The sequence below is a fragment of the Argiope bruennichi genome, chromosome 6 (assembly GCF_947563725.1).
Source record: "Argiope bruennichi chromosome 6, qqArgBrue1.1, whole genome shotgun sequence".
Classification (NCBI taxonomy): domain Eukaryota; kingdom Metazoa; phylum Arthropoda; class Arachnida; order Araneae; family Araneidae; genus Argiope; species Argiope bruennichi.
In genome coordinates, this window is record NC_079156.1 from 118,416,142 (window position 1) to 118,431,988 (window position 15,847).

At 30.5% G+C, this 15,847-nt stretch overlaps 1 protein-coding gene across 1 annotated transcript; it reads left to right on the forward strand.

The window, feature by feature from the left end:
- The first annotated feature begins 498 nt into the window (after positions 1-498).
- On the forward strand, positions 499-12,515 carry LOC129971942 (acrosin-like). Its single transcript, XM_056085920.1, has 6 exons — positions 499-505; positions 1,091-1,193; positions 2,256-2,333; positions 6,277-6,587; positions 9,202-9,332; positions 12,294-12,515. The coding sequence occupies exons 1-6, from the start codon at positions 499-501 to the stop codon at positions 12,462-12,464; spliced, it is 801 nt and encodes a 266-aa protein (XP_055941895.1). The 3' UTR covers positions 12,465-12,515.
- The last annotated feature ends 3,332 nt before the right edge of the window (positions 12,516-15,847 follow it).

The window sequence follows — 15,847 nt, forward strand, 5'->3', positions numbered from 1 at the left end:
CAGCTTAATTAATAATTTCTTTGGCTTCATCTTCTTCGAAGAATATTTTAAAATTCTTGCACGTGACAATGCTACTTCATATTACTAGTTCCAGATTTTTTTAAAAACACTATTGTAATCCATAAGAAACCAAAAAGCTATGAAAACGCCACATATATACTTTATAGGGTAAACATATTTAACTCTCAGCGAGTTCTTGAAATTTTTAAAACTTTAATTAATTAAATAACCTCGACAATTTTCAAAAATATTAAAACACAAAAATGAATTTACATCTTCTTAAAATTAATAAAAATATGTTTTCAATATTGAAATTTTTTGCTTCATAATTTTCTTCTATTTTTATCGAATTTTTTAAATGAATTTTACAACAATTTATTTCAGCGTTAAAATGAAAATCAAATCTTTGACATTGTTGCTACTAATATTTAACTCTGAATTTGAAATATTAGTATATCTTGTTGAAAATCAAAATATATAGATACAGCTTACATTTCTATGCTGAGTATGTTTAAGAATAAGATAGGATTTTAGAAAATCTTGAAATTCAATTTTTATGAAATCGTGGTTCAATTTCAGCACCAAACAACAGTGTAATTTTTTTCCACTTTGATTTTTAAAAAGAGATTTCTATTTTCTTTATTAAAATTCATGCACAATTGGTGATGAAAAGAAAAATTAGAGAAATGCATACCACAATAAGCAAGAGGTAAAACTTTTACGACAGTGTCAGTTTTATAATTATCAAAATTTTGAATCTAAAAACAATTTGCTGAAGAAGCAATTAAAGGAAGTTGTAGAAATTATTTAGCATCATTAATCCAATCTATATAACATATCATCCGGAACCTTCAATTTTCGAAAACATACTAGTCTCTAAAGGTGGGTAGTTTAATTAAAAAGAATATATTCTTTTATATTCTTCTTATATTATTCTTATCTTCTTATATATTCTTCTTATATTATATATTATTCTTATATATTCTTATATATTATATATTCTTATATTCAATAATGAATTAGCACTGTTATAAAAAGACACCGATATGATTAATATTTTTGAAATCATTCATTTCTATTTTATTTTCAGAATGTGGAATTCGTTTTTTCGAAGATACAGGGAAAGGCAGAATAATCAACGGAAGGGCTGTGCTTCCCGTTTATAAATATCCCTGGATTGTAAGTTCGCTTCTGTGAAGTTATTGAATATTAATAACATATTTTTATCTGTAATGTTGGTAATTGTTGATATAATGTTAAAAATCCCGACAAAAATTGTTAAAAAAGTGATGATAGATCAAGAATCATGTGAAAAAGCTTACTTTCGATCTTTGAATTTTAAGATGCATTAAAAGTAAAAATGTTAACTTGATGATTCATAAAAATTTTACATATTGCATATAGATTGAAATTCTAAATCTAATAAACGGAATTGAGGTTATATTTGGATTTTTCAGAACTTTAATCTATTACTGATTGAAGGTAAACATTTTAAATTTCCTTTAATAAATTTTTGTTTTCAATTTTTACTTGGATCGTTATAAAACACATGTTTTAGAAAGTTGAACCACTCCTTAAAATTTACATCATGATTCTAGACTTAATCTCATAAAGCGTGAGATCATCTTGGAATTCTCTACAAAGATCTCCGATTCGTTTCCAATAGATATAGGATCCTAATTCTTGCATTTTTTAGAAGCTTCAATTTTTCGCCAAACTTCCCAAGTTGCCAAATGGATACTAAATTGCCGCCAATGTGTTGGGTTTTAATCTGGTATATATTGTGCATACATTACGGATATATGCGTATGTTTTTCTCCAGACATAAGATTAACGTATTAGGAAGACGGAATTATGTTTTCATGACACTATCTTCCTGATGATTCAAAATTGGTTTTATTTTAAAATTATACTTAAAACATTATATCTTACCTTTAACATACTAAGAAGCTTTAACATCATTTGAACATAAAATTTTATTTTGAAACATGTCATGTTTATTAAGTATCGTGTTATATGTACTGATATCCAAATAGGAGTGCAATAGATTGAGGCTAATTTCCTAAATATTTTATTTTAAAATATTAAAGATGATTAAATATGGGCAAAGTAACAAATATTCATAAAGTAAATAAAACTTAATTAATTTATTTATTGAATGTCACGTGTCAATTAATTGCCTTCATAATTTCCTCAGCATTAAACAGAAAATAATTGCTTTTTACTTTTTCTAAGGTCAGCATCTTTGTTCATAGAGAAAGAAAAATGAATTCATGTGGAGGCGCCCTAATTTCAGCAAATTTCGTTTTAACTGCAGCACATTGCTTATTCAGGCAAGTTGAAATTTATTTTCTGCAGTATTAGGTAATTTCTTTTCTGAGTGTGATGCATTATTTTTCTTTTAGGTATACATAGATTATACTAAGCTGACTAATTAATAGTAATTGAACTGAATTAATAAGTATTAAAGATTATTTGTTATGGAAATACGATCAATCATCAGAAATCGGTATCATTATTCTTTTGAATTTATAGTAAAATAAGTATATAAATAAAGCAAAATAACTTCAGTAAATATGAAAAGGTTTTGTTTATGTTATTCCAAACTGAAGAATAAATGAAATACATGCGATCATAAAGGCTTGTTTTCCTTATATTTAGTTCCTTACCTTTTTATGATTTTGTTTTGGATTTCATAATTTTAAAAATAATTATTTTTAAATTTTTAATGCAATTATAAAAGCTGTTTTTTATTTTCATGCTTTCAGATAATTTTTACTCACCTTCTATATCTGATGACGCTTTTATGTGGAATAGAATTTAATTAATATTAATCTTTCAATTGTTAGCTATGATCTGAAATTTTTAAACATTTCATGATCGTAAGAAACTCAAAACAAAATTAACTCTGAAATATCGAATTCTTAACATTCAGCTCGGCGTAGGAGATCTTCGTGATAATTTTGGTATGCAAAGTTAACAAAATAGATGGAACTATTCTAAAATATTTATTTATAACGTAAAAAAATAGATAGACATATGCTAAATATTACAGGATAAAAGAAATTCAAAATTATTTTCTTTATATCCTTGTTTTTTGCATTCGGACATTATCCTATTGTATTTTGATGATAAGAAATCGCAATGTGTCACAGAAAGTAAGTTTGTTTACTGAAGTATTCGAAAAGTGAATCTATCGTTGCATTGCAATTTGTATTTCTTTTCAATTTCAACGAAGAGGAGCATTGTCATAACATGCTTTACAGCTGGTGTAAGACATTCGTTGAAAATAGTTGTACATGCAAAAAGAAATGTATTGGGTATCCTCGCATGTTAGATGTAAGTAATAAACGTATCCGAACTGTTTTCTAATTTATCCAATGAAAATTCACATGTAGGGGTTGCAAGGTGCTTGGAATTTCTCAAACGACGATATGAGATCTGTATAAAATTTGTGGTTGCTATTCTTCAAGATCGAAATGATGATCATGGCTTTCATTGTAAATTTTGAATTAGTTTATGAAAATAAAAACTATTTTAGCGAAAATCACATTTAATATGATAATTCAAAAATTATTAATAAAAAAACCCAAGAAAAACTGTTTTTATATGCATTAATAGGATATATAAAGTTAGAGCTTTTAGTTCTAAACTGAATAATGATCGGAATAAAATAGATCCCGTTGTAACGGCTGTCGATCAATCAATACAGTTTTATATGAGAAATGTAATTCACACTTTTCCAGTCTGAAAGCGATGCATAAATGAATATAAATACGTATTAATGTCCATCATTGCATAGATGATTCATAAAATATTATAAGCTTTGAAATTGAAAAAGCCGTTATTCTGAGGCATCTTGATATAAATAGGTGTACGATTGTAGAAGTTAAAATAGTTGAGTGGAAATAGAATAGGAATATGTAATTGCTGTTATATTTCATTAAAAGCTGTAATAAAATTCTGGAACAATATATAAATTATACGAAAACTTTTAAGCATGACATTTCAAAACCGTAAAAATGATGATATTGACTGTTTTAGTGTTAAACTTTCCTGTATCCAATTATGTAACGTATATGTATCTGTTGGTGATATAAGATCATTGAAATTGATGATATATAAAAATTATATTTCTCAATATTTCTCTAGATGGGGAGAAAGGGACGGATTGATAATCGATTATGTATCTTCAACTCATGAACTTCGATATAAAATTAAAATTTTTGAAACTAGACCAGTGGATGCCGTTGGTGAATTCTATCCCGTATTTTCCCTTCAATTCTATCCCTGTCAATAATATACTTAATCAACATTTTTGGCTTTCTGAAGAAATTGGGGAGTAGAGATCTCAGTCAACCACTGATGGCTGGTCTGAAGGCCAGAAGCTTTCATATGAAAATTAAATTTTTGAAGCCGGTCCAGTGTCAGGGTTGGCGAACTCTGTAGTGAGTTTTACCTACAGAGAATGTACAGTGAAGGTTTTGATTCTGTATAAAATGGAACATGAAACAATAAAGCAGACGACCACTGATGGTATATCTAGAAGTTACGAGCTTTCAAATTAAACAAATTTTCGAAATCAGATGGGCAGTTGAAGCTATGCTGGTGGTTCCTCGATTTTCCTTTTTATTCTAACTAGAATATAAAATCGTTCTTATTATTTTTTGTAGAAAACTATAGCACAATTTAAAGAAACACCATGCGGATGTTTCAGACTGTTTCACTGAACATTTTTACAGCAGCACTTAATTCACACTTTGTTAATTAATGAAATCGTAAAATATTTTAAGAAGTGTTCAGAAGAGAATTTACTGAAAACTGAATTCAGTGAGAGGAAAGAGTATTTAAGAGAAATCAATATGATAGAAATAGGCGTCTCCTATCAATATGAATATGCGTCTATCAATATGAACTAATAGGCGTCTCCTATCAATACGAACGAATAGGCGTCTATCAATATGAACTAATAGGCGTCTCCTATCAATACGAACGAATAGGCGTCTCCTATTAATATGAACTAATAGGCGTCTCCTATCAATACGAACGAATAGGCGTCTCCTATTAATATGAACTAATAGGCGTCTATCAATATGATAGAAGTAAGGGTCTCCTATCAATATGAACTAATAGACGTCTATCTATATGATAGAAAAAGACGTCTCTTATCAATATGAACTAATAGGTGTCTATCAATATGATAGAAATAAGCGTCTTAATTAAAACTAAGTTTTAATTTAGCGTTTAAGAAAGTGTAACATAGGAGTTACTCATTAGTGGTTTTTACCTTCTATCTAATTGCACAGAACTATCAATGTAATTAGACACATCTTCTTTATTTTAGTTAAGATAGCAAAGAAGTTGTTCCTAATATCAGTCGTGGTTCTTAGCAGTGTTTATCATCGCCTGATAGGTAACCGCAATGGCTCGACTATTAAAATAAAAATTCATATATTCTAAAACTATGACCTAAGAAATTTTTTTGTATTATTTTATAATTAAATTATCTTTTTGATCATCAATTTTAATGAGCTTCTTTTTTTATTTAATTTGGTGCACAAACTGTAACAATATTATTATGAAATTCAAACTCCTCTATTAAAACATTCATTTGCGTGTTTTTATCACTGATAAAATTATGATAAAAATAACTGCTTTTTTTCGACATTAATTCAACTCTAGTAGAATTTTCATTTTTGCTTTCAATTTGTAATACATACACATTTTTATTTGCGGGCGCAAATAACTTATAGTTGGCTAATTCATTTCATATCTTTGAGCCATATCAAGCAAAAATATGATATTTGAAGAAAAAATTCGATATTAATACTTTAATAACTTAAAACGTCAATATGTATATATTGATCGAACATGCTGGCACAAGTATATAGATAAAATGTATGGAAGTAAATATGTATTGTAGGTATTTGATTCTAAAAATTAAAAATGAACACTTTACTGTTAAGCAAAAACCTGCATGTGATCTGAAAGATCGCCATGTCTAATATATGGCATATATGGCCGCACATATAGGTGTGCTAAGAATGAGCATGAAAAGGAGGTAATAGTATTCCATTTAAAGATATAAATAAATAAACATAATGGCATCCACTTTATATAAATCCAATGTTAAAAAACAGTTTTTAAGATCACGAAGATAAAAAAAGATTCTGTCTCTCTCTATAAAAATTTTGATAACCTTTACTAACCTTAAAAAAATCTATAAATGCTCTTACTAACCTCAAAGAAATTAATAATTATTAATTTTAATTTTAGGAAAGATTTGACGAATCATCCCCTATGCTTTGCAAGTAGAGTTCATAGATCTTGTTTCCACGATCCAAAAGATGCCCACTTACACCTTGTGGGATCCGATCCTTCTAAATCCTTAAACGCCCAAAGAATAATTGGACACCCTAAATACAGTTTCCGTTGGGATATAAACGACATTGCCCTTATTCAGTTATCAACACCAGTGGAATGCAGCAAAAAGATTATGCCTATATGTCTGCCTGATAGGAATTTTGAGAAATTGGATCAAAAATTAATGATTGCTGGATCAGGATATAACACTCCGGAAGGAACAAGTAAGTACAATTTCCTTGTTGGAAATATTAGCTCTCCCAACTTCTCTAACAACCACATGCATCTTTTATTGAAACAGCGTGAGTGGATTCCCCAAAATGTCCTCGCATACTCTCTAATAAACTTTTCATGCCGGAGAAGGCCTATACGGTCGTATTATAGTTACGAAATATTAACCTTTGGCGAGGATTTAATATTTTTGCTGAAGATATCGATTCATACTTGGCGAGTTATTTGGCGATTAATTCTTGGCATACTTTAATATTATCCAAAAATTGAATTTGTGTTTTATACATGATTCTCTCAACCGATTGAAGCAACAATTTGACACAAAACTGCACTTGTAGTCACAAAGTCCCATACCAAATTTGATATATTTCGTTTTTTAATTATAGCATTTACTTGTTTTTGAAAGTACAGACGGACAGACAGTCTGCCCGAAATTGGATTTTGCTCGAAACTTGTCAGATCTTTACTGCATAGAATTTATAGATTTTATAGCTTTGTATCGAATTTTATCTATCTGGTACTCTTCGTTTTGTAGCTATTTTGCAAACTTGTATCCGAACATTCGGACAGATAAACTTCCCTCGAACAGATTTTACTCACAATTTATAGAAATCTTCTAATTTGGTATAAATACCGTATATCAAATTTAAAATGTCTAGCCCAAAGTGTTATTTGAGTTGCTTTTGTCTAAGACATACGAATATTTTCCAAAAATATGTTTTGCGTACTCAGAGAGGTCTAAACCTTGGAGATTCGTCAAAATTTCAAGTTCAAAATTTTCATTATATTTTCTCTATACTACCCATATCTGAAAGTAAAAAGGTTGAGAAACCTATTTTTACCTTTCATGGACAGTTTCAATTTTTGTGTTTGTTCCTATGAATAATCGCATCAAATTGATGCCATTAAAAAGAGAAGGAACAATTGCAATTGGCATTGTTGTATTGTTAAAACACACTAAAAGTTGAACATTGAATTTTATTCATGTAGTGCCTGAGTCACATAACGAAAAGAACCTTTGTATAATTTGGAATTTATTTGAACGATACCATATGCTTCTCCTTTCTAAGACGTCTATTGGTTCCAACATTTAATTGACCACTAGCAAGTGCCGTGTATCAATAACTATAAATTGACTCCATTGGAATAATTTTTGATTCCATGGAATAATTTGAATCATTTGATTCATGATTCCATTGGAATAATTTGAATCATTTGATTCATGATTCCATTGGAATAATTTGAATCATTTGATTCATGATTCCATTGGAATAATTTGAATCATTTGATTCATGATTCCATTGGAATAATTTGAATCATTTGATTCATGATTCCATTGGAATAATTTGAATCATGATTGTGATTCGGACAATTATTTACTTACTTCTTTGCTACTTAATTTTAATAGAGAAGAGTATATCTAATTAGATAGCAGGTTAAGTCACAGGCGATATACATTGCCAACAATGTGTTGGAACAATCAGAAGTTAATATCCCTTGTCAGCTTGTTTGTCTCAATTTCTTCAATCCAGTTAATTTTTAAAGAATTAGATAAGACGATTTACATGTTGATGAATGCAAATTCCAAACTTAAAACTAATGTAATAAAATGAATGCCTGAAAATTCCAACGAAGTGTTAATATCAAAGGTAAGAGTGATGGAACTTTAATATTGGCAACATTAGGGACACTAAGCAAATAAACCAAATAATATCTATTATATTAGTTGCATCGGTTATACGCCTGTGCTCATACTTAGACTTTTGCCGATATACGGCTGAAAGAACAACTTAAAGGTACTGAGGAGATGATAGTATTCAAGGACAAAATACCACGGGATATTCAAAGCTAAAGAATACCCCGGAGTCATTTTGACTCCCGTCTCCAGTTACGGTTTAAAAGAAATTTATATTTGGAGAAAAATGACAAAAAACACCAATATTTTACTCGCAGCTAAAATTATATAAACAACGGATTTCTTTCCCTAATACCGGCTTAAGACTTTCTTTTAGTTGATTGTCGTAGAAAGTAAATGATGATTAGTTATTCTGATTGCTCCAACTAAATGATATTTAAAAACCATATATTACCTTTTAAGCTTAAGCAAAACATCTAAAATTTCAATTGAGCAATTGTTTTTATAGCCATTGTACAAGAAAATATACTGTGGTATTGTAAATAATAAAATAAATATTCATAACTATTCATTAATTTAAGTTTATATATTCTATTTTGATATGAATTAAAATGTGACGTATGCATATCATGCTGTTGAAAATTGTGAGTACAGGCAGACCAGAAAGTAAACTGAGTGTAGCAGAATATATCTTTAAATGTGTCCATGTTTTAAATACAAAAACAATCCAAGGTGCTGCCCTTTAATAATACGTATTTCAACAAAGATCGATTGTTCTATCTATATGATATTTTTTAAACTCCGTATTTGAATTCGTTGTACTATTCCTCATACCACTAATGAAATAAATAGTACTAAGCAGTTTATTACTATGATACTATTCCACTTAAGAAATCAGTAGTAGTATTCTATATTTCACTTATAAATTCACTCTGCACTGATGTATTGAATTTTAATCATACTTTTCACAGGAGGTCGGCATCTGCTTAGGGAAGGATTAGTGAAAGTGGTGGATCCCAATCTTTGTCGTTTGCATTATCATTCCAAAGACTTTAATCGCACCATCATTTGTATTGTTGCAGCTGGGCAAGTGCCTTGTCATGTAAGTAGCGAAACATTACTTCATATAGAGTCGAACCTTGCTTAATGAGCAACTCGCGTAACGACCAAAACAAAATGTAAAAAAGTGACTCGCTTAGCGAGCGATGTTTCGTAGAACAAGCGGTGAGGAGACCCTGAGATATCACATACTGGATTGATCTGTATGTTCTACTTTGAGCACTTGTGCGAAGAGAATACTTATATTTGTATGGCAGAAGTTTTGGCTGGATAGATGAATGTGATTCAGAAAGTTTAAACAGATGTCTGTGGGGACGTAATAGACAATATTTTGTTTATGGTCAACTTATGGAGGTGATTAGCAACGACATCGATGAGCTGGAGAAAAACATAGCCATCCCTACTACCAAAGAGCTCACGGAACTCCATTCTTTGTCACACAAAAATCTTGGGAGGAGATTTGGTTGAGAGAAAAAATAATTGATGCAACAAAGTATAAATCTTCAAGTGAAATAAAGGAGATGTTGAAAAACTAGTAAATTATTGCATCGTATGCTGAGACGCATCGTCCTGATATATATATATATATATATATATATATATATATATATATATATATATATGTGGTGTTTTTTTTTTTTTCATTTATGGAGTGTTTTTCATTACGACAAAGATTAAGGGACAAATTATGCAATTTAAAAGAGGTTTCACAGAAATTTGATTTTTGATTCATGAGATGATATCAGAAACATTACTCCTAATGTTAGAAACCAGCTTTCCGATTAAAACTTTGCACTCCAAAAGGAGATTAATGAAATGCATGACTATACACATTTGAATGTAAGGATCAAATTTAATTCTTAGGGAACTCAATAATATAGCCACATATTTGTTATAATTCATAAAAAGTTCATTTAAGAGTTTTTGCTATTATATGACATTTGTAATAAACACCAATAATTTCCTGCATGGAATTATTAGTGTTTATTACAAATGACGTTACTTGGTGTTGGCTTTGATTTGATAAATGGTAGCGAAATCAAAATAAGAAAAACATAAAATAAGTTTCAAAACGAAGTAAAACACATAATGGTTTTTACTTCGTTTAAAACATAATAGAAAGAAAATAAAAGTTACTACCTTTAAAACGCAATAAAAAGTAAATTTTCATGATAATTTTATCTTTGTAAAACTAAAAATTGAAATCAGTAATTGAAAATGAAGACCTCTAATAAGAAGACAGAGACAGAAAAGAGAGAGAGAATGTTTTTTCAAACAATGCTATGTATTTATAATAATAAGGAAAAAAAAAAAAAAAAACGAAATAGTCATCCTGTACTAAGTAGACTTCTCTAATTTTTGAGAATATGTTTTTACTTCACTTGTTTTCCTGTTTTAAAGCAATACTTGGGCAATTTTCGGATAGAGCTCATAATTTTGAATCACAGTGAAATAACAAAGGTATACCTTAAATGACACATCTCTCCATGGCGCTTTCGCACCGCACTAACGGGAATGCATTTGGTCGTAACGTATTTAGAGTGCACCGGGATCTCTTACATGGTTGTTCTTTAGAAGAATTTAATCTCGGATATGGAACAATCCGGTCTTGAAGCCGCAATGTTACCATTGGGCCATAATGATTTTTAATATTTCTTTGATATCATAGTGAGATTACCTGTTAAACACTAGTTAACTGCTCACTTCATGTTTTTTGTTACATTTTTCTTTTGCATCTATAAAAATATAATTTTATATATTTGTTACTGCTTTTTGAGTGCACTCCTTTGTCATCTTCTTGCTAACTCCGGAATTTTTAAATTCATGAAATGATGAATTTTTAGTTAATGATAAGATTAGCTTAATGTTTTAATAAATAAACTCACTAATGCCTTTGCCTTTATCTTTGAACCTCTTTTAATGACTTTCATGTATAAGTAAAGGGTTGTGTATCAACGCTATGTTGTTGCAAGTGTAAATTATGGAATGATCACCCAGGTTAAAAATTAAATTTTCTATTTTAACCCTTTTTTTTATTTCAAGTATAATTCTTTTGTCGTTCACTTCAGCAATCCCTTGGGCCGCTTTGGGAATCGGAGGGTTTCAGGCTCCAGACCCGATTCAACCGAAGAACCGTCGTGTAAGCGGGTCTGTTGCACGTTGAATCCGTCGGAACCAAACGTCTCTCTGCTGGTGTGGTCTGGAAGTTTAAAGGGGGGATGCCAATTCAGTCTCGTCCTCGTCATCTGATCGTGGTTCAAAATTATGAGGTCCGTCCCAAAATAGCCCTAGTGTTGCTTCCCTACAGCGGGACGTTATTATAACTAAACTAAACTTACTCACCAATCCCCCTGAAAGAAAAAAGCCTTTAAGATTTCACCTAACAACTTTAGATATTTGATACAGTTCGATATTGATACAAAATTTCGTTATTCGATACAGTGTAAACATCCGATTTAACAGTTTAATCGGTTCTTTATCCTTTGTAATAATTTCTCCTTTCAATAATTCTCCTTTTCATCTCATATTTTGGAATTTAAGTCTATTTAGGTTCAAGTGAAATATTTCAATAAAGTCAGCTACGATAATTTTAAATAAAAAAAGTCATTTACTGAAATTTATAGATGAATGTCTTGTCTTGAAAAAAATCATGCATTTGAAAGGAGATTGCTGGCAAAAGACATCAGATTAAATATTAGAACATCTGAACATTTTGAAAACATAGATCAAATTCCAAGTTTTACAATAAATTCAAATGAAGAGATTTACATTAAAATATTTTGATAAATATTCATATCCTGAGGAATAAGGTATTTTGATTGTATTATTTTTATAAAATATGTCTACAAATCACGCGTTCACGTATCTCTACAAATAACACATCGCAATTTGCTTATTCTGGATTCAGTCACTCTTCAGAATAAAGAAAATGATGTTAATTCTGCTTATTTTTTAAAAAATAAAATCTGATTGATAATCTGGTTTAATTTTTCTATTTTCACAGGGTGATTCTGGATCGGCGATGTTTGGCTATTTCGAGAAGCATTACTATGCTCTGGGCATAACATCTACAGCCAGTACAAATCTGTGTGATACGCCGGACACTTTCACTAAAGTTTATACATTTTTGGATTGGATCAAATTATATGTAGATCTTCCTAAACCTTCAAAGTGATATTGGGAAAACAGCTCTGATGATACACTGATTTCAAAGTAATCAATCCTAAAGCAATCGCCTTTCTGAATATGCAACTTGCGTGTTTTAGACGTCATGTACTATTTTTATTATAACTTCGAATACTTGAATAAAATGCGATGCAAACTGTTAAAATTTGTTTATTCTTTTTTTCATTTAAAACTAAAGGTGGTATTATTCATAAATTTGGCCAACAGTAGATTTTATTTTTATGACTTTAAGATAACAGATGTAACTTAGTAACAATGCTCAGAAATTTAACTGCACGGGGTAAGCCAGAAGTCTGTAAACAAGATTTATAAGTAGAGTATTAGACATGCAGTTATTTTTCACACATATATGCATTCTCCCAGACGTAGTATAAGACCAATGTAAAAAACAAAGTGGAAAGAATATTACAGGTATCGTATGTCGGCTAATGTTTAAAACGATGTATTTTTGAGTATGATGTATTTTGAGTTTGCAGTTGCCACATTTACATTATGAATCGAATTTATGAAAAGACAAGAAATAAAACAAAGACACTGGTTGACTTAAGGTTGAACAATAGATGAAATGTCAGCATATTACTGATTAACTTAAGAACTTGAAATTCTGCCTGGATGTCACTGCATTCGTCAATCAGCTGCCAACAATCACTTTCTGACCACACCATTTTCATAAACACAGAAATTACTTAAAAAAACACGAAACACACAGCTTACCATCTCAAATGACATACGAATTCAAAATTAGGAACATGCATGTCATCGATATTTCGTTTGATGCTTTAGAAAAAATTCTTACAATTCTTGGATCGCGTTCGAAACTTTCGCTTGGTTCCCACGAATGGCTGCGCAGTAGAAAAGTGAAAACGATAAATGCATAAACACTTGAGTATAAATATATATGCCCTATGATTCATTGTGTATGTTTTCAAGCTTGGAAGTGTCTTGAGGCGTATGGGTATCCTACTCCTTAGATACCTTGAGATCTATCTCCTCTTTAAGTTCTCCCTATTCTAAGCTTCCTGCCTTTTGCTTTTCACTTCCATTTTGATGTGGCAGGTGAGTGATATATCCATCGTAGGATATTGTCGTTCTATTTGCTTCTTATGAACAGATCTTCTCCACATGTTGCCATGTATTGGCTGGCCTTTAAACCTCTCACACTACTAACACAGTTGTGCTAATTATAAACTTATCTCTTTTTTCAAATGAGGAATTTAGGATGTGAAGCAAGAATTTAGGATATGAAGCAAGGGTATCCTTAGAAATAATTGCTTTAGTTCCGTGAAACAGAAACAAACCCCAAAACGGCCCATTAGTTTGGAAATGTCATGTCCAGTTTATTAGTAAAGGGATTAAATCCTTCAAGCATCAGTTCGGTCTATACAGTGCCAGATAAGTGAAATGAGGAATTTAGGATGTGAAGCAAGGGTATCCTTAGAAGCAACTGCTTTAGTTCCTTGAAACAGAAACAAACCCCAAAACGGCCCATTAGTTTCGAAATGTCATGTCCAGTTTATTAGTAAAGGGATTAAATCCTTCAAGCATCAGTTCGGTCTATACAGTGCCAGATAAGTGAAATGAGGAATTTAGGATGTGAAGCAAGGGTATCCTTAGAAGCAATTGCTTTAGTTCCTTGAAACAGAAACAAACCCCAAAACGGCCCATTAGTTTGGAAATGTCATGTCCAGTTTATTAGTAAAGGGATTAAATCCTTCAAGCATCAGTTCGGTCTATACAGTGCCAGATAAGTGAAATGAGGAATTTAGGATGTGAAGCAAGGGTATCCCTAGAAGCAATTGCTATAGTTCCTTGAAACAGAAACAAACCCCAAAACGGCCCATTAGTATAGAAATATCATATCCAGTTTATAAGTAAAGGGATTAAGTACTTCAAGCATCAGTTCGGTCTATACTGTGCCAGATAAGTGATTAATCTTTAAGTGTTCAAGTAATGAAGTTTGGCATTTAGGGTTGTCACTGCCTCAGTGGTTAGTTACCTTAACGTATAGGTTTCAATTAGCACAGGCTAAGTGTCATATTTTTGATTTGTTAAGCGTTTCATAAATTTTTCCTTTTAGATTTCATAATATATATATATATTTCTATAATAACTTGGAAGCATGAATTAACGAAATTAAAAAGATATACGATACTTCAGATTTTCTATATTTAAAGCGAATTTTTACATGACTTGATATTTCTTTGTGCAAACAAAAAAAAAGTTCATTTTAAACATAGGAGCCATATTAGCTCAATGTTAAAAAAGTTGTGTTCCTCTTTCTTCACTTTGAGCTTCGAAATACAATAACAGTACAAAGAAATCGCACATTTTGAAGATTAAGTCAGCGATGAAATTTATTTTTGTCAATATACAAAATGTCAAAAAACACATAGAAAATTTAATATATTATCTCTAATTTCATATAATATATACTCACTTTCAAAGCAGGGAAATAGGCATTTTTTATAATCTTTATTATTAGTCACTGCTGTTATAAATTGGGTCAGTTTTTTGAAGTTTTTTTGAAGGGAAAATCATAAAGGACATGCCATTTAAATTGAGAAAAAGACCTTATATATATCATAGCATTTTATGGATGTTAGTCAATATATTTGATTCCCCGAATTCATAAATAATATATGAAGAATTAAATATATTTATGATACAAGCTCACTAATCTTCAAGCTAATGTTTCAATCTTTGTGCGAAATATTATAGTATATGAAAATAATTGTAAAAGATTAAAATATTAAAATCGTGAGTTTATTAGTAATTTTAATATATTACATAATTTTAAAAGCTTGCAACATTCGTGTATTTTAACAATAAACTAGAACCCCCGGGGGCACTTCGAAATGAGGATGAGATGCTTCCGGCATGGTGGTTGGATATCGCCATCCTGGAGGGTACATTAATAGGTGGGGTATCTGACTCCTCCCATCGATGACAGGACGTACTTCCTTCAGGGAGGGTTGTACCGTGGCCGGTGGCGGCCCTTAGGACTCAACCACAGTTCCCGCCAGTGTTGCTGTTGCGGCGGTCCGGTCATTCAGTTTTTATGGTTTAAATCCGTTTGCCTTCGTGGCGAGTCGGAGAGTTAGATGGTTGACTTAACAATAAACTAGAATATATTGAACATTTTGAACAATATCGTAAAACAATAATTCTGAATTTAAGGAGTTAAAATATATCATTTGATTTTTTGATATGTAATGCTAAATATAATGGTTCGAGAATTATATTTAAAATACATCATTAAAAATACTCTTTAATCAATCAAAATTTATTGTTAAGAAAAAAAAAATAGGATTCCTTCAAATTCAGTATATTATTCGTTAAGACTACATCTAATTTAGTCTGGAATTTTCAATA

Bases quoted from the DNA above. Each gene is read 5' to 3' on its own strand.
- LOC129971942 (XM_056085920.1), top strand. The intron at 2,334-6,276 runs GCAAGTTGAAAT...TTTTAATTTTAG, and splicing joins GCAGCACATTGCTTATTCAG to GAAAGATTTGACGAATCATC. The intron at 9,333-12,293 runs GTAAGTAGCGAA...CTATTTTCACAG, and splicing joins CTGGGCAAGTGCCTTGTCAT to GGTGATTCTGGATCGGCGAT.